The sequence below is a fragment of the Diabrotica virgifera genome, chromosome 4, assembly GCF_917563875.1.
Source record: "Diabrotica virgifera virgifera chromosome 4, PGI_DIABVI_V3a".
Taxonomy (NCBI): Eukaryota; Metazoa; Arthropoda; class Insecta; order Coleoptera; family Chrysomelidae; genus Diabrotica; species Diabrotica virgifera.
In genome coordinates this window covers 219,132-238,157 of record NC_065446.1, presented here as the reverse complement: position 1 = coordinate 238,157, position 19,026 = coordinate 219,132, and the positions used below count along the sequence as shown (strand labels likewise).

Sequence of the window (19,026 nt, the reverse complement as noted above, 5' to 3'; positions counted from 1 at the left end):
GTTGCGATATATGTAGAAAATAAGTCAATAGATAGATGTAATGACTGCCTTAAATCGACATTGAATATTATAAAAAAATGGGCGACCGATAATAACTTAACAATCTCAGAGAGTAAATCAACCATTGTTATCTTTACTAAAAAACGATTTTTTCCTCAAAGCCATCTACAATTTGATAATAATAGTAGTATTCCTTATAAAACTTCAATAAAATTTCTTGGCATATTCTTAGACTCCAAATTAAATTGGACAGAACACACAAATTACATATTACGAAGAATGGAAAATGCAATGAATATCATGAAGACTGTAAGTGTCAGTAACTGGGGAGCTGATCCAAACATATCAATATTACTATTCAGAAATTTGATAAGATCGATCTTAGATTATGGATCTATTTTTTATGGCTCAGCATCAAACTCTGTACTCCAAAAAATCGAGAGGGTAAAAAATAAAGCACTTTGGTTATGCACTGGTCGTCTTCGTAGCACACCTATATTGGTCATGGAATGTGAGCTTAATGAACCTCCACTTTCATTACGCAGTGAATACCTAAGTGAGAAATTTATAGTTAAAATAGCGGTTAACGATAAACTGCTATTAAATAAAATTGTTCATCTAACCACCTCATACCTAACTCATTATTACTGGGAAAAAAGAAACTGCTTTTAGTTGTGGAAAGCTTTCTCAACGTTTCCAATTCCATTGGCGACATACACCAAATAGAACAAAGCTCGTCTCGAAAACTAAATTATGAAGATTATTTATCTCCAGTAAACTGTCATTTAAGTAATATTCGTGCGACAGACTTCCTTACTAAAATAGACCACCTTCAGTGTGTACAAAACAACTGGGTGAGTTATCAGAAATTATATACGGATGGTTCAAAAATGGAAGGAAAAGTTGGATATGCTATATATTACCCACAAAAAAGTATAAAAATAAACAACAGATTACCTGATAAAATGGCAATTTTCACAGCTGAACTCATTGCAATCAAAGAAGCATATAAAATATGTATTAATAAAAAAGAACTCAATTATGTTATATTTACAGACTGCCAATGCATTGTAAAGAAATTGAAATATAATATAGGTACATAATTTTGCAGAAAATTATATCATCAGTGACATCATAGCAATGAAGAGTGAAGCTTTGAAATCGGGCAAAAATATAATATTGTGCTGGATACAAGCACACGTTGGTATAAAAAACAACGAAATAGTAGATGATCTGGCTAAAAAAGCAACAACGAAGGAATCCGCTCTGCAAACCTATCGACTTCCTATGGGAGACATATAATTTCTTTTATCAGATCTATCAAACGGACGAAATGGCAGGAACAATACAATAATTCAGACAAAGGAAATTATTACAAAAAAATCCAGCCTACACTTCCCATCAAGACATGGTTTAATCAAGTTTCCAACATAGGCTTTATCAAAACTATTTGTCGAATAAGAAGTAATAATCACTGTTTGACTTCAGTCTACAAAAGAGAAATAGGACTTGTAGATAGGGCTTACAATACCGAGCCAAAATCTCAATACCGGTATTTGGTATTTAAAATTTCAAATACCGGGATCCCGGTATTAAAACCGGTATTATGAATAAAAAATATACTCCTTATATTTATACTATCCTCAGTTGTTATATCGACTTGTTATTAAATAATACAGTGATGAGCTCGCTTATAATAACCGGTAAAATAACGCAAAAGATGGAAAACATATTAAGTTATGAGATAAAAAGGGATGAACCTAGTGGAGGTGTTAAATTTAGCGATAGTAACTTATTGATTGACATTATATTGATTGTTTCCCACCTTTAGACATATCGCACGAATTTGAGAAATGCCACTGTCACAGTGACAATTTTAGTGGACATACTCCTCTCATACGTCTAAAGGAGGGAAACAATCAATAAATGTCAATTTATATGTTACTATCGCTAAATTTAACAACTTTACTAGTTTTATTTCTTTTTATCTCACAATTTAATGTTCTCCATCTTTTGCGTTATTTTGCCGGTTATTAGCACGCTGGTATTAAATTTTGTTTTGAAATGAGTAGATGTTTTTTATAACATTACTAGAGAGTAGGAATAGATAGATACAAAAAATGTGCAAATAGAAAAACTATATAGGTATTTGGTTCTAGGATAAATTTTGCATATACTTAATAGGATAGTACTTTTACTAATGAAATTTGCTATTTGTAAATTAATTTAACTTTAAAATATATTAATACAAAGATTAACTTACTATAACAAATATTTTATATGGATTACTCTGTATTTAGACCGCTATATATTTTCAATTATTATTAATAATTCAGAAAATAAGAGCCTAATTTATACACCACAATACACAAAAAAAATGAAAAATAGATCTGAAAATGTAAAATCAATTCTGATTAATAAATCTTTCGGCATATTTATAAAATAAAGTAGTCTAATCTTAAATATTTAAGAATTTTTGAACTCAAGTTTAAGAACTCATTTTATATATTTGTATACACGAGATTTGATAATTTGGTTGTAGAAGCTGATATGTATCACCGTTCGCCTTAAATGAACGACATTCGCGCTTATAGAAAGCGATATACTTGACTTGTATGTGTAATGAATGTGTTTAATAAATATTTTTTACAATGATATTTGATATTGGTAGTTTATCTTCAAAAATAATTTCTTGTAATAGCAAAAGATATCTTAGAAGAAAGTTTATTGTGCATCAATTCCATTTTTATAAATTAAGCTAATACCGAAATACCGGTATTTTTATTATAAATACCGGTATCGAATACCGGAAAATATCGTCCGGGATCCCGGTATTCGGGATCCCGGTATTGTAAGCCCTACTTGTAGATAATGATGAATGTTTATGTGGAGAGCTAGCTGATCTACAACATATGCTGTTAGAATGTCCTTTACATTTTATTGAAATATCAAATTTCTATACCAATCTAGTTCAAGTTAATGTACAATTTCCTTTTAATCTTATATATCTTTTACAATCAAACAATCTAGATGTTTATAAAATTTTATACAACCATGTTAATTGTTTAAAATTAAAGCTCTGAAAAAAAAGAAGAAAAAAGAATTATAAAAAAAATAATAATAAAATAAAATAAAAAGTTACTAAGAAGATCTAAACCTCCGAGAGGTTGAATCGGGTTTAGGTCTTAGCGTAGTAAAAAAAAATATACAAAAAAAATACATAAAAAAAAAGAAAAAAACTAAATAAAAAATATAATAAAAAAAATTGTTAAAAAATATATATTAAAAAAACAGTAAAAAAAACTTAGTAGTAGTAATAGATTTAAATTTAGATACTAAGCGTATATTTTGTAAAAGAGAGAATTCAAAACACATTGACTGGCCAGTTGGTTGCTTAAACCAGTGCCAATAAAACAAACACACACACACACACACTCACACACACACACTCACACACACACATACACACACACACACACACACACACACACACACACACACACACACACACACACACACACACACACACACACACACACACACACACACACACACACACACATACACACACATACACACACATACACACACACACACACACACACACACACACACACACACACACACACACACACACACACACACACACACACACACACACACACACACACACGCACACACACACACACACGCACACCCACACACACACACACACACACACACACAGTAATGTTGTTCTGAAGCTATTTCCTTGTGGCATTTTTATGATTAATTATTTATATGGGAAATAAGCCACAATTAAAATGAAAAAAATAATTTTATTATTTTATTATTTTTTTTTTTTATTTTAATTTTTTTAATTTTATTTTAATTTTAATTTTATTTTAATTTTATTTTAATTAAAAAATTATTTTTTTCATTTTAATTGTGGCTTATTTCCCATATAAATAATTAAACACACAGTAATGTTAAAGTTCACTATTTTCAAGGAAAACTGTTGTTGTTTATTTGGGTTTATATGACTGCGGACACTAATCCATTCGCCAAGGAAAACTGTTTATTTTGTATTTATTTATATTTATTAGATATCAAATCTATAATATACGAGGTATGTCAAAAAATATGAAGTTCGATCAAGATTAAAGTATCTTTATTTTTCACAATATTGAAAAGTGTTATTATAAAAAGTTGTTTGGAGTTAAAAATTATGTTCTAATCAATTATTACTTGTACATCCTTCTAAAGATAAAAAAATATTTGAAAATTTTAAATGTGTATTATCACGGACTTACCTTTTTTTTCTATCATTTGTGACGCACTGAAAAATGCTCATGAAAAGGACCATAGGAAGGATTAACTTGTTCTTTAATTTCCTTATTGATCCGACCATCTAACGAGTAGCCACGGCCATGTCAGAATAAATTTTTATGTTGGCATCAATCCATGTCCATGTTTTTGCTTTTCGCGCCAAAGTTTTGGTTGATTAGGGTGAGTGGTGTAATATTTAATTCTTTGACGAAAAAAATAATAAAAATGGCCACAAAAGACGAAATTAGTGCCGGTTTTGAAGAACTCAATATAAAAGTTGTTGATAGCGTGTTAAATAAATGTAAGTACAATGCAATTCAATTGTAGGTTATAATCGTAACGACCAATGTTTTTGTAGGTTTAGAATTATGTATTGCTTATAATCTTGAAGCTGAGGATTTTTGTGATCAATGGTGTGCATTCACAGCCTCTAATTACAATGGGGCTCTTCCAACAATCGAACTTTTGGAGAAGATGGAAAGAAAAGAGTTCCATAAAAAAGAACAAAGTTATTCTAAATTAAATATTAACGATGAACTAGTAGAAGATAGGTAATTTTTATTTTGGTTCGGTTGTTTTTGTTTATTTATCCCGATTTTGTTTTTTATAACAGAAGACGAAACCATAATGAATCTGCCGCGCTGACTCCACAACATCCAAAGGTGAGTAACAAAAAAACAAATCGCCTGCGGTCAAAAACGATCGTTGGCTTATGATTTATAAAAGTTTACCACCATTTTTTCTGCCTTTCTCGTCCCGCATGAATGGTCATTAAGATAGCGGATGTTGCATCTTCCTCTACTACGTAATCTGATCGACGCCGCGAGAGAGACAGTCCTAAAAACGTCTGTCTGTTATTGCACTTGCGCACAGTCACTTAAAAGTTTTCTCAGAAACTTTTCAAGGCTATTTTATCCTTCAGCGGCCATTGTTAAATCTGGAGAAGACGCTCTGCTTGGCTTTTGTTTGTGCGGTGTTCAGTATAATCAGTTTTATTTTAAGATTTCGCTTGTTTTAATGCAAAATGATGCGCCGGTATTTTTGCAACCTGTTGATTCAGATTGCAGTGTTCATGTCGGCGATTTGTGAAGTGTGTGTAAATTTAATTGCGGTCGGTGAGGAACAAAGTAGTGTAAACAACCTTTAACTGAGATTTTGTTTGTTAACGAAACCGTGTACAAGGTTAAATAGCGTTAACCCTCTAATTCACTTATCTTTTCGCTAGATTTCGTTTCTATATAGCAATTTTTTGTTTTCGTCAAAGTTTCGGGCACGTTTTTTTGTTTGTGTGGTAAAATTTGAATGTAGCGTCTTTTGTTACAAAGGGGTTGTCCTATTCGGAAGGTTTTTAATGAGTGGAGGTCCAGTAACACGGTTTTTTGCATTCGTGACTAGATCCACACTCATTAAGAAAGTTTCGATCATCTACTGGAGTTGTCTAGAAGAAATGAAGATGGGAAGAAAATCAGAACCCTGTGTTGGCGCGTGTGGCGCTAGTCCACGCAATTTGTGAATCGTGACTAGATCCATACTCGTCTATAGGGGCTCCTGCATCTATTTACCAGTGGCGTCGAATTCAATCGAGAAAAAATGAGGGCCAGGAATGCCTTAATTGCTTCTGCATTATGCCTTTTTAATTGGTTATTGTGTTTCATGTTACATGATTGGGTTTTAAACTTATAAATAATTTTCTGCATAGAACACTCTATTACTAGTAATTATAGTAAGTACCTAATAATATATGCTTTACTCATTTCTTCTTAAAATCTTAACCCCATTGTGACCCGAAATTATTTTTTTATAATTTATTAAAGAAACGTATATTTTTATTAAAAGTGTATAATAATAGACAAATCAACAATTTTTTAATCCAAAAACATTAACTAACAAAAAAACATGTGTTACATAAATGTAAGGCTAGGTCATTACAGTACTGTAACTAACAGAATAAATTCTTAAACACAATAAAATTTATTTTAAAACTAGAATGTCTTCCCATGAAAAGTATAATTGCAGTCAATATACATGCCAACATAACATTAAATTTGCTACACAATGTTCGAGTACTACAGCTACACCCCTCTCCTGCACAGAGACGTCTTTTGTTGTGAAGACTGGCTGGCTATGGCTATCCCAAAAGTGCCACTTGCTAGGTTTGCAATCATATCCACTCACGATGAGAATGGCAATGAATTTCTTCTGCCGTAATTTGAGGATCTGGACAGTTTTTAAAAAATGGCATACCTTTTTCGTTTCTACTACTAACATCTGGATAATACAATATTCTGCCGTGCTTAGCCAAAACGCCATATCTACAGAGACATCACATTTGAGTAAAATCGATTTTTGTTTGAAGTATTTGTATACATTTACACAGGATATGGCATAAGATGCGGTGTGTTTAATGTGTTTTGGCTTAACTTGCATCATTTTTAGTAAGCAAATAAGATAGATATTTGGGTTAGAAAGAAGTAAAAATTTAATTTTTTCAGATTTTTGCAGATACAGCGTTTTTGCTAAGCATGGCAGTATTATCATCGTGATATTTTTTGAACAGAGCAACAGGATCTTCGATATCTTTTTTATAACTTTGCGCAGGAAGAGGTCGTACATGTGATGGAACTAAGTCACATGCACTAACCTCATCCTCATTTCCAGAATTTTCAACTGTTATTCACTGGCATCCGGAGGCTCAGTGAAGATTTCATCCGCATCATCCATATTTGCTAATTCTGCTGCTTTTTGTAGAGTTAAACCTCATCTAGAAAGAAATAAATAACACTTATTTCATGATCGAAAATGACACATACTCAGGAGAGCCTAGTGTTACATAATACAGTGATGAGCGTGCTAGTAACTGGCAAAATAGCACAAAAGATGGAAAACATATTAAGTTGTGAGATAAAAAGAAATGAAACTAGTGGAGCTGGGAAATTTAGCGTTATTAACCTAAAAAATTTACATTATATTGATTGTTTCCCACCTTTACACATATCAGAGGAGTATATCAACTAAAACTGTCACTGTGACAGTGGTAGTTGCCAAACTCGTGCGATACGTCTAAAGGTGGGAAACAACTGTTTTGACTGTTTGCTAGAACAAACCTATTATATTCCAATATACATATGTGTGTCAATAATTAAAATGCAATAAAATATAAATATCATAAACTTTAATCACATAATTCAGATTTACATATCACAATAATGACAATTAATTTTTACAACACTCTTCCTGTCACTTACGAAATTTATTACTCTTTACTTTTTAATATTGATCCTAGATATATAAATCTATTACTTTTCACAATCATTTCACCATCCAAAAATATCATTTTATTTCTAATAACTAAATCTTTAACCCTCGCAGGACGCAGGACCAACCTTTTAGTAGAAACAGGACCAAGGAGGGTCAATAAATGTCCACACATAAATTAATCAAAAACATGTTTATTTATTTAAACTAATTTAAAAATAACACTTATTCCTAGACATTAATGGAACAGTTAAAAGATACGAATTTATAATTTACCCGGCGTCTTTGGCTTCAGTGGCATTGGCATCATCGTAGGACACAGAAACATTTTTGACTTCTTGCTGTGCTTACCGCATACATACTTGCATTTTGAACAAACGATGGTTGTTTTTGCCCACTTATTTTTTTTTATTATAGGATATTTACTTCTTCATCTAGCCATTCACGTCCACATCTGAAAATAAGCCTCTTTAAGTCTTCCTTTCCATTGTTTTTTGTTGTACTCTACTTGTAGCCAATTTTTCCTGGCAGTTCATTTCAGATCATCTGTCCATCTCATAGGAGGTCTGCCTCTGGGTCTTTTGTGTTCGTATGATCTCTAGGTTAGAATTGTTCTGTGCCTAAGATCGCTCCTAGCTACATGTCCAGCGTATTCCCATTTCAATTTTAGTGATTTTTGTACCACATCGGTGACTTTGGTTTTCTGTTTTATCCATGTGTTTGTTTTTCTGTCCTTAAGTGATATGCCAAGCATTGCTTTTTCCATCTCGTGTTGAGTGACTCTGAGTATGTTCATATTCTTTTTTGTGATTGTCCATGCTTGTGCCCCATATGTAATATCGGAATAATGCATGCATCAAAAACTTTAGATCTAAGATGTAGTTGAATTTGCTGATTTCTGGGTATATAGTTCAGTTTGCTGAATGCTGCCCATGCTAACTTCTTCTTTTTATTTCTTCCTTTTGAATTTCCCTATTTAGTATTATTTTTTATTTATTAACGGGATAAACCCAATACATACAAAATACAATAAAGCAGAGCTTTTGTCATAATAATGAAAATATAAAATTTAGATACATGTAAAACTACAACTATAAAACACAAACATAAAAAATAAAAAAGAATATAAATTATTTGTAAATGCTGAAAACAACTGAATTAACTATAACAGTTAAATCTATTTAATTTTTTAAATTCAAAATTCAAGACGCCCGAGTTCTTGTTTAATAGAGGAAACTGAAGAACCAAACAGATCTATTACATGACTAAACTTGTTTCCATACAGGGCCAATCTACTAATTGGTGCATATTGACCATAATTTGTAGCATGTCGTTGTTCCCTGAATATTTGTGGATTTCGTGTCAATCTAGCAGGTATATTAAAGTATACAAGACTTATCAATTCTTCGGAGTTAATAACACCAGAGATAATTTTGCGAAGACAACAAATATCCAACATGACTCTTCTGCGTTCAAGAGTTTGTAAATTTAATCTCTTTAATATATTATCATAAGTATAATTTCTAACTGTTAAACCCATCTTAAAAGCTGCGAAATGTAAAAATTTGTTTTGAACCTTTTCAATATTTAGGATTTGATATGCATAACTAGGTGACCAGATAATAGAACCATATTCAATAATTGATCTCACGATACTGCAATATAAGATTTTTATTGTGTGAATTGACAAATCTTTTGATGAACGCAATACAAAACCCAACATCTTAAATGCTTTCGAAACAGTATGGTCAATGTGAGAGTAAAATGTTAATTTACAATCAAATATTATACCCAAATCCCGAATTTCGTTCACACGTGTGACAGGAGTATTATTAATAAAATATTGATGGTGAATAGGCGAATGGGATCTAGCAAAAGTTATTAAAAAGCATTTATTAATATTAAGTTCCATATCATTTCTACCACACCACTCATAAAAATCATTTACTTGTGACTGAAGCTGAAAAATGTTATCCTCATTATTGACAGTCTTATATATTTTAACATCATCAGCAAACATTAAAAAGTTAACTTCCTTAAAAATAGAGTGAACATCATTCAAGAACAGATTAAATAGAAGGGGGCCACAGTGGGAACCTTGCGGTACTCCAGATGTAGCTGTAAAAGCATTAGAAAGAAAACATCCTATTTTTACACTTAAACTTCGATTAGTCAGGTAACTTTGCATCCAATCAAAGAGACTTCCAGAAACACAGTATGCTGTAAGTTTTGCAAGTAAGATATTATGATTGACCTTATCGAATGCTTTAGAAAAATCAGTATAGATGGAATCTACTTGTAATTTGTTCTCCAAAGCAATAACAATGTCATTCTGATAAAGAAGTAAATTAGTTACTGTAGATTTACCCTGTACAAAACCGTGTTGTTCATTCACCAGAATACTGCCGAATTCACAAGTAAGCTGCTTAGTAACTAAATAATCTAATAATTTTGGAATTGCTGATATAGTACAAACTGCTCTGTAGTTTTCCACATTGACTTTGAACCAGATTTAAATATAGGTTTTACGTAACTTCGTTTCCAGCAATCAGGGAAAACCCCTTCTTGCAAAGATTTATTAAAGAGTATACACAATGGCTTATATATAGTACAAACACATTGTTTTAATAGATAGTTAGGAATGCCATCAGGGCCAAAATTTAGTTTAGGAGCCAAATTGTGAATACTCTCAAAAATAGTATTTATGTTAAAAGAGCATGAACTCATGTTACCAGCATTTTCAAATTGATATTGTGGGGGGGTAGTATTATGGTCAGTGAACACTGTAGAAAAAAATTTGGCAAATAAATTCACAGCTTCCTCCCCAGAACTACTTTGATCATCTCCTAAATATAAATGGCAAGGTACATCATAATTTTTTTGCGACTGTTTATATATTTCCAAAAAGTGCCTGGGTCATTATTAATTCTAAATTCAGAATCTCTAACATATTAACAATCTTTACTCAGTGTACTACATTCAGATCGTAAGTTATGAAAAATAATAAAATCATCATAATTGTTGAACATCTTATACTTTTTATGATATTTTTTCTTTTCTATTATTAGTCGTTTTAACTCCGGGCTAAACCAAATTGGAAAAGTACTTGTCTTACATACTTTTTTAGGAACATAAGAATTTATTGCATGATTGACAATATCGTAAAATTTAGACACAGCGTCTTCAATATTCAAAGCCTTTAGTGAATCCCAATTTATTTCCGACAAGAAAAAGTTCATACCAATATAATCACCGTTTTTAAAATCATAATATAATCTCATACCGTAATTTCGGGTGACTTTGACTCACTTTCGAAGTTTAAATGTAGATTTCAGTTTTTTGAATACATAAAAGTATGTTTCTTTATTTATGTGTATTTGAGTCTATAACTACTCTTTTGGAAAAATTACACGAAAACACAAAAAAGCGCTTCCTGTATTATAAAAAAAATAAAAATATGGTGTGCAAAGTCACCCGCTAGTGTCGGGTGACTTTGTCTCAAGCTACATTTTATATTTATTCTCTGTGATTATTATTGTTCGGGCTAAAGTGACCCTACCAGATGAATCAGAAACAAACATTTTGTTAGGTGAAAAAAATTTATTTAAATTTCAAACAAAGAAAAACTAAAACTAACATGAAACTTTACATAGGACCCTAGGTTAACAAAAAACATCATTTCTTAACAAAAAATGAACAATAAAACGATTTACAAGCTTTTTTTTAAATCTGGAAAGAAATATCGGTTATCTACAAGTTCCAATGGCTCAGTGAAATCAACATTAGCCAAGTGGTAGGATTTTCTTACGGAGACTTCGGGCCATTGCCATAAACTTCTTTCACCCAGTACCATTACTTGCACCCAACCGTAACAGTTATTACTACCTCTTACAAATCCATCGAATTTTCCTGGAAAGCTGTCAAAGTAGTCGGATACAATTACGAAGTCTCCAACTCCAATGGAAAGCTTATGTAGATCTTCATTATCCCTATAGCTCTCACTAAATGAAGAATTAGACGAAGTATCTGCAAGTTAATAAACCCTGCAGTTGTTACAAGGCTAAAAGCAAATTTAAAATCAGCATTTACTTACTTTAATTTAATATAGAAGCAACCAATGACCAAAATCCAACAATCAACAAACTGGGACAAAGTCACCCGAAAACCGTTAAATTTTGTAGCACCTTGCAAAATAATATCTGACCGTCTTACTGTCTATGTTTAGACTGAAATAACGATGCACGGAGGTTAAGAATTCACAGATTTTCAATATGCCACTATGCAATTAATCTTACTCTTGGAAGTATTATTGGTTGCCAACCAATTTTTGCAGTCAAAAAATCTTATGTGGAATGACCAAATTTTAGAAATTCGTTTTTTTCGTAACATAACAAGTATTAGCATAATTTATTAAAATTTTCAAACAGTTCATATGGTACTGATGGTGCGGTATAATGAAATTTACTTGATAATTTATTGTACAATTGCCCTAGTTGCTAAAATATATTTTTCCCAAAATGAGCCAAAGTCACCCTGGCGGGCCAAAGTCACCCGAAATTACGGTACCAATATAATAATCATAATAATCATAATTTTGTTCCTAAGTATATATATTCTTCAACTTGTTCTGTAACTTTGTTGTTTATTATTGTCATCGTTTCTTCGGATTGCATGACTTTTGTTTTGGTTAAATTCATTTTCAGTCCTATTTTAGAAGATTCTGTGTGTAGTTCTGAAAGCATGGTTTACAGTTCTGGTAGGTCAGTAGCTATCAGGATTATGTCATCCGCAAATCGTAGATTACTGAGGTAGAGGCCATTGATGTTTATTCCCTGATATTTCCAATTTAGATTTTTAAAAACGTCCTCCAAAACTAAGGTGAACAGTTTGGGTGATAGAGTGTCTCCCTGTTTGACTCCCCTGTTTAATACTACATGCAATCAATACATAAAAATTATAAGCATGTTTGTTGTCTGTTCAGAGGGGTGTATGCATAAATTTTGGATTTATTGATAATTATTCAGTGATAACAAAGACTCCATTAGTCTCTTAAATTATTGAGCCCACTTATTGGCATTTTTTCTTTTAGATTTTGCTAATTTGACACATGAATGATATGGTCCCTTTCCATTTGGGACAGTGTTGAAGGTAGGTATTCAAGGGGATTATTTATAGTCCACTGTTAAGTTTTTATAAAAGTATGAGGAAATAAATTAAATTATAGAAATGCTAATTATGCCATCTAATAGGGCAGTAGTACGCCGACAACTACTAATTATTTGAGATTTTTAGGAACAAAGGTATTTAGAAAATCGAAAGTAATGCAATGTTGTGGATACTTTTTAACCCTCCTTGGTCCTTCTAGGGTTAAATGAACATTCCAAATACTCTGTTTTTGTCATACCTTTTTCATGGAACTTGTCTCTACTGTTCACGTTTTTGTTCTAAGTCACTATTTCCCACTACCTCTACATCATACTCAATACATTTGGATCAGATAACAGGGAATATTATCCTGTAGTTTCGCTGTTATATGATCCAAAGTAGTGAGAATAAATAAGGCTAAGCACCAATCTTACTTTCACATTAAATTTATCAGTCTCCCACTCCCACACAGACCTATCCTAACACTAGTTGTTACTCCGTCATACATATCTCTCACAATCTATATTTTCACCAGGGACTAATTTGTTATTGAGTGCCTACCACAGAATCTCTTGAGGAACTGTATTATACGCTTTCTCTAGATCAATAAATATCATTTGTTTTTTATTCCTGTATTTTTCCATCAACTGCCTTATAGTTGAAAATTGCATTTGTTGTTGAGCTGTTCTGCATAAAACCAATTTCATAATAAGGTATTTTGGTTTCTTCATTTATCTGTCTAATTGAATGGTGGGCTACAACAATGTTGTAAGCGACAGAATTAAGATTATGCAGGAGATAGAAAAAACTTATTGACAAGTCATTTATGACAATACGGATACCAATATTGCGGTACGAAAAACTCTGGGAAGGTAACATGTTTTTAGCCTGATTGAAAGATGCTCATATTGGTCATTGGATATACAATAATATTGCACATTAAAACCTCACTTTGGGGTCATTTCATATCAAATCAACCAGGGGTTTGGCAGACACCCTCTCCGATTTTGATAATTTTTGGTACACTTATTTTATCCATAAAGTAGATGAAAAATCTAAATTTTCAAAATTTTTGGTCCAGTAGTTTTTTTGTTATTAATTTTTGAAAATGATAAAATTGACAAGTTTTGCCTTTACATAAGTATAGAAAAATAGGAATATCTCTAAAACTACTTATCAGAAATTCATGAGCGATACCTTGTTTAAAAGGTCTTTTAAAAACCTTTTAAATAATGTATAACATGGCACATTTTAAAATTACATTTTTTTTTTCAAAAAAATTGAAAAAAGTATTTTTTATTTTTTTTCAAAAACACCATTTTTTATTTTTTTGAAAAAAATATATATTTTTTTTCAATGTTTTACTAAGACACACACCAATTTTCAAGATGGAGAAATGATGGGTTCCATATGAAAAAAAAAATAAAACAATATTCAAACATGTAAAAAATGGTAGCTTTTTTAAGTAAAACACATAAAAGTCAAAGATACATGCTATAATATAGAAAACAATAATTTTTTATAAGTAACACAAACGCTTCTCTAAATTTCAAATAAATTAAATATTTTTTAAAGTTATTTTTCTTTCCAAAATGTGGGTGGAATCTGACATTTCCTCCTTTGTCAGTGTGTAAGTCCGACCTGTAGCGGTAATGGGTTGAACTTTTCTTAACACCTTGACGGACACCTAAGTTTTTCAAAAATGGTCAATTTGTACAGTGCCCTTTTTGTCGATATTATTATTCAAAAGGATGAAATATAACTAGGGCGACCTGAAATTTTACTCCAAGTATTAAAATTTTACAGAAAATATTGTTTAAGTTTTAACGCTTATCAGCGTTCTGCCACAATATAAGACTAGTATTAAGTCTATCTTGGCGGAACGCTGATATGCGTTCGACGTCATACAGCGTTGTGCCTATTGTCGTTTTCAACCTAATACATGCAGTGACTCGACGTCTATCAGCGAAATATTTTTCATTAAGAAAACGTATTTAAATAAAGCAATATTTATTTAAAGAAACCAAAAAGACATAATGATTCTTAAAACGTATTCAGAAGTCAAAAATATTAATTTATATCAACATAGTTTACGCATAAAGCTAACTTATACAAAGATATCTAAAAAATTATTCTTGATTTTTTGTTATTTCGTGCCACTCTTCAAAACAGTCTGGACATAACGGAGGCTTCTGGGGACATCCTTTACATCTATATCCTGATTCTTTCCGTTGACCTTTTTTGGCACACAGTCTACACTTCAAAAACACTTTTTTCTTATTCGATTTTGCACTTGGAATGCCTGGATTTCTTTCAGGCCAATGATTTGCTAAGTTTGTTTCATTTGTGAAACATTCAGGCTCGTAGTTTGAATTTTCCGGTAACCTGTTATCATGTTTTTCTCGACGAACTAAATTCTTTGCTTCTAAACCTGGTGGTAACTTCAAATAGGATTTAATGAGACTGTCACGGAACTCTAAATATCTGTACGTCTTGGAATTATTTTTACAATATTTTCGGTATAAGTAGAAAGAGTTCCATACAGTTACATCTAATAAATGGAAAATTACCTTCTTATACCAACGTATCGTTTTCCTTGGCGTTGAATAAGTTGAGGTCATCTGATCACACCTGTCGATGCCTGACATATGACGATTATAAACATCAACTTCTTCAGGTTTTATTTTCTCATGGCCATATCTGTTTTTCACTTGTATCAATCGTGGGTGATTTCTTGTGGTGATAACAAGAACATCGCGCTTATCACGCCATTTGGAAACGTAGACATTCTTTTTACGCATCCAGAAATGTTCACCCTTCTTGAGTTTTTTCTTTATAAGTTCCTTGGGGTTATTCCTGCGATTTGACCGGAGAGTTCCATTAGTATGAGTTTTTAAGCTTAATAACTTTTCAGATAATATAGAACTATTATAAAAGTTGTCCATAAACAGTTCGTGTCCTTTCATGAGGTAAGGCTTCATCAACCTCATAACTATAGCTTCTACTTTTGTAGTTCCCACATCGGAAGCGTTTTGAATATCCCCACTATACATTTCAGTATTTAAAAGATACCCATCGGAGGTTGTCAGTTCATAAAACTTAATGCCGTAACGTGCCTTTTTATTTTTGAGGTAAACTCTAAATCCAAGCCTGCCACGAAAATGTAAGAGGGATTCATCTAAAGACAACTCTTTAGACGGTCCATAAGCATTGTGGAATTTGGCTATAAGCATGTCTAAGAATGCTTGAATCTTTTCTTTATGTTTTGCGGTTCTCGAAGAGCAATTTAAAGTTCTCAATATTTTTTCAAACCTTCTTCCTGACATAATGTAACTAAAAATTGGATGAAAGTACAATACATCTCCATATGAAAACAACCTGCGCATGTTTGAAGTTGTAATTTGACCCTGCAATAAACACAGTGCCAAAAATTTCTTCATTTCGTCGATAGTCACAGGTCTAAAACTATTATCTCGAGCATTCCTTGTTTTGGGTCTATTAGATCTTGTTAAATCTTCTCCATAATTGTTGGTACATTCCACCAAATAGCTCATTATGTCATCGGTAAATAGGTATTCAAAAACATCTTTTGGACTATCTTCTGCATTTAAATTAATTTTCAGACGATTAGTGGATTCATCAAAGTTGAAATCTGGTATATCTGCAGTTGTAAACTCCCATTCTGTATCTATGTCATCTGAAGAATCAGAATTTTGATTCTGCAGTGCTTGTAGGGGTATACTGTCTTGAGATTTCTGAATAATTTTCTGGGAATCCTGGTCCAATGCGTCGGGCTCTTCTACTTCACTTTCCTCTGGCAGATTATATTGCTGGGGATTGTGAAGAGTATTATTAGACGTCTCTACATTGGAGAGCTCGGGGAGTTCGTTTAAATCAGAGTCTTCACTTTCATCTGACTGCGAGGCAGACGACTCACTGGGTACATAGTTTTCATCTGAGCTGAACTCTCCCTCATAAGCAGCATCTGAGTTCTCTTCATCCGACGTAATATCGTCATACAGCTGAATCAACCGCTGCTGTTCTCTCTTATACGGGTCACGGTCCGCCATCTGAAAGCAAAATAATATATTTTAAATTATACATCCTACTATAATAACATAAAATATTAGGCACAAAAATATCACACTAAATAAATTTATTTTTTACTTACATTTTTCGAGTAAAACTCGTATTCAACCTAACCTAACCACGTGTTTTACTATCTGCGGCACAGTACAACACACACCGCATACTTCAATATAACTGGCGACGCTGTACAGCTTCGCGTGTGACTTAGCCGGTTAGATACTTTAAATGGGTGGGGTGAAATAGAGAGGTGGAATTTACCAGACGGGTAACAGATTGGAAGGTATAGATAGGTATTCTATGACAGTGGCTTACGTGTTACCATGTATTTATATTATAATTATAACGCGGTACAGCGTTCTGCCACGATATTAGATTTTGTTAAGGACGCTTCACAGCGTTCTGCCACAACACAATTTTAAAAAAAGACGCTGCACAGCGTCTCTGTCCATCAAGGTGTTAAAATCATTTTTCTTTCAATAATTAGAATATCTTATTTAGGTTTGGGGTAATAAAAGGAGGGGGCTGGCCCGTTTGGATGCAAGAAACTAACTTTAATTTCATTTGTCTCATCATTTCTGCCTATAATACAAGCCACCCACCAAGCATTGTTATACTCTACCGTTACAAATCCAGATTCAATTAGTTTAAGTTCCATTTGATTTAATTCTGACAAATCTTTCTGAATTAGTTGTTTTTGTTGATCAGAACTTAATGAATAATTTTTGGTTATGATTTGTGTTTCTGAAAAAGGAATAACCGCATGCACTTTTTGTGTCCCTTGTATTGTTTGGGCTTTAGCAAATCTTGGTTCTAATTTTTGAGTATGTTCATTATATTCTTCAGTTGAACAGTACTTAAAAGTGATTCCGTGAATATTTTCGGTGGCAAATTGAAATAATTGCTCTGGTGTTAGTATCTGATTCTCGTAAGGCCTTTGCAAACTGGCCTTAGTGGCCAATCTTTTGACTGTGCCTCCTAGACCATCACAGGCACTTTTACCATGTGATGTGGCAAAAAAATGCCACTCAGCTGTAAGACCAAAATCTTTTTCGTGGTAGGACAGATTTAAAAAATTTTTTTTGTTCTTATATTGAGCGGCACATCCGTCAGAAAAGTAGAATATTTTTGATAGATTCATAATTTCATTTTTCAATTCCGGTATCAACACAGAAATAAATGAAAAGCTATTGTATTATGTATTAAACAATCAGATATGAAAACATAATTCATATGCTTTATTTCTCCTTGCTCATTTCTGTAGTAAATCACAAATGGGTGCAGGGTGGCTTGCGAATTATTCCAATGGTACGATTGTACCTCATCTTGTAAAACAAATGAGTAATTCTCTGCAAAATCTGACGTAATGAGCGCTTCTCCATTTTTTAAATTATTTTTGGTCTCATTATAAAATTCCTTTTGAATGTTTGAAATAAATGAGTGTGTTTTTAATTTTAAAAGGTTTTCACCAAAGTCTTCAACAAAATCTTCTGTAGATTTAATCACCGTTTCCATATTGCACCGGTCAACAGAAATCCACTTTTTGTAGGAAACATTATCAATGAAGGATTCATTGAACTTTTCCATAAGATGATTTTTCAAATTTTCTATGCCAGGACATGTTGAGCATCGGTCCAAATAACAATCAATATTTGGGGGATTACACATTATTTTGGTTAAGCAAGCATAGTAATCCGGATAGCTAGGTTTGTTATTTTCATTAACAATTATTTTATTCAGTTTTGAACCATTAATCATTAATTTAATGTTTTGATGAATAGTGCAAACACATACTGAGTGTGTTCCACTTTGTCCTGCTAATATGCAATTTTTTGGTTTTAACTCATAAAATTTTGTAAATCCAACTTTAACTTCAGAATTCTCTTGTTTAAATAGGGCATAAATTTCTTTTAAGTTGGCTAAAAGTAAGCGTTTTTGAACGTGTTCTTTCTGGTTTTCTTGCTTGACCACAACACAGTCTTTTTTCCTGGCATCATACGACTTATGTCATCTCTTAAATAAAATTCTGTAACTAACTTGACTATTTCAGGGGAAACCGTTTTTCCTGGCTTTGGATTTGGGGTGGACAGAATCTCTTTTTCTTTTACCATCTGCTTAACAGCCCTTGCCATATACTGACTGACTCCGAATTCTTTCACTATTTTTGATCTACTCCAACTAATAGGCAGGCAGGATAGCAAATGCATTTTCTCGCTCCTTTTTGTAAGTTCC

General features: G+C 32.3%; 1 protein-coding gene and 2 long non-coding RNA genes across 3 annotated transcripts in view; 1 reads left to right on the top strand and 2 right to left on the bottom strand.

The window, feature by feature from the left end:
• Positions 1-4,442: 4,442 nt before the first annotated feature.
• The window catches only part of LOC114324399 (DNA polymerase alpha subunit B), a 79,129-nt gene continuing 64,545 nt past the window's right edge, over positions 4,443-19,026 (top strand). The window contains exons 1-3 of the mRNA XM_050648992.1: positions 4,443-4,609; positions 4,667-4,859; positions 4,922-4,970. Of these exons, the coding sequence (XP_050504949.1) occupies positions 4,444-4,609; positions 4,667-4,859; positions 4,922-4,970 (408 nt within the window). The 5' untranslated portion in view covers position 4,443. The remainder of the gene's footprint in view (positions 4,610-4,666; positions 4,860-4,921; positions 4,971-19,026) is intronic.
• Positions 6,219-19,026, bottom strand: part of LOC114324377 (uncharacterized) — a 56,143-nt gene continuing 43,335 nt past the window's right edge. The window contains exon 4 of the long non-coding RNA XR_007697654.1: positions 6,219-7,069. This is a non-coding gene — a long non-coding RNA (uncharacterized LOC114324377). The remainder of the gene's footprint in view (positions 7,070-19,026) is intronic.
• Positions 11,144-12,124, bottom strand: LOC126883454 (uncharacterized). The gene is made up of 2 exons (XR_007697656.1): positions 11,657-12,124; positions 11,144-11,589 (listed from the first exon to the last, which is right to left on the bottom strand). It is a non-coding gene; the product is annotated as an uncharacterized LOC126883454 (long non-coding RNA).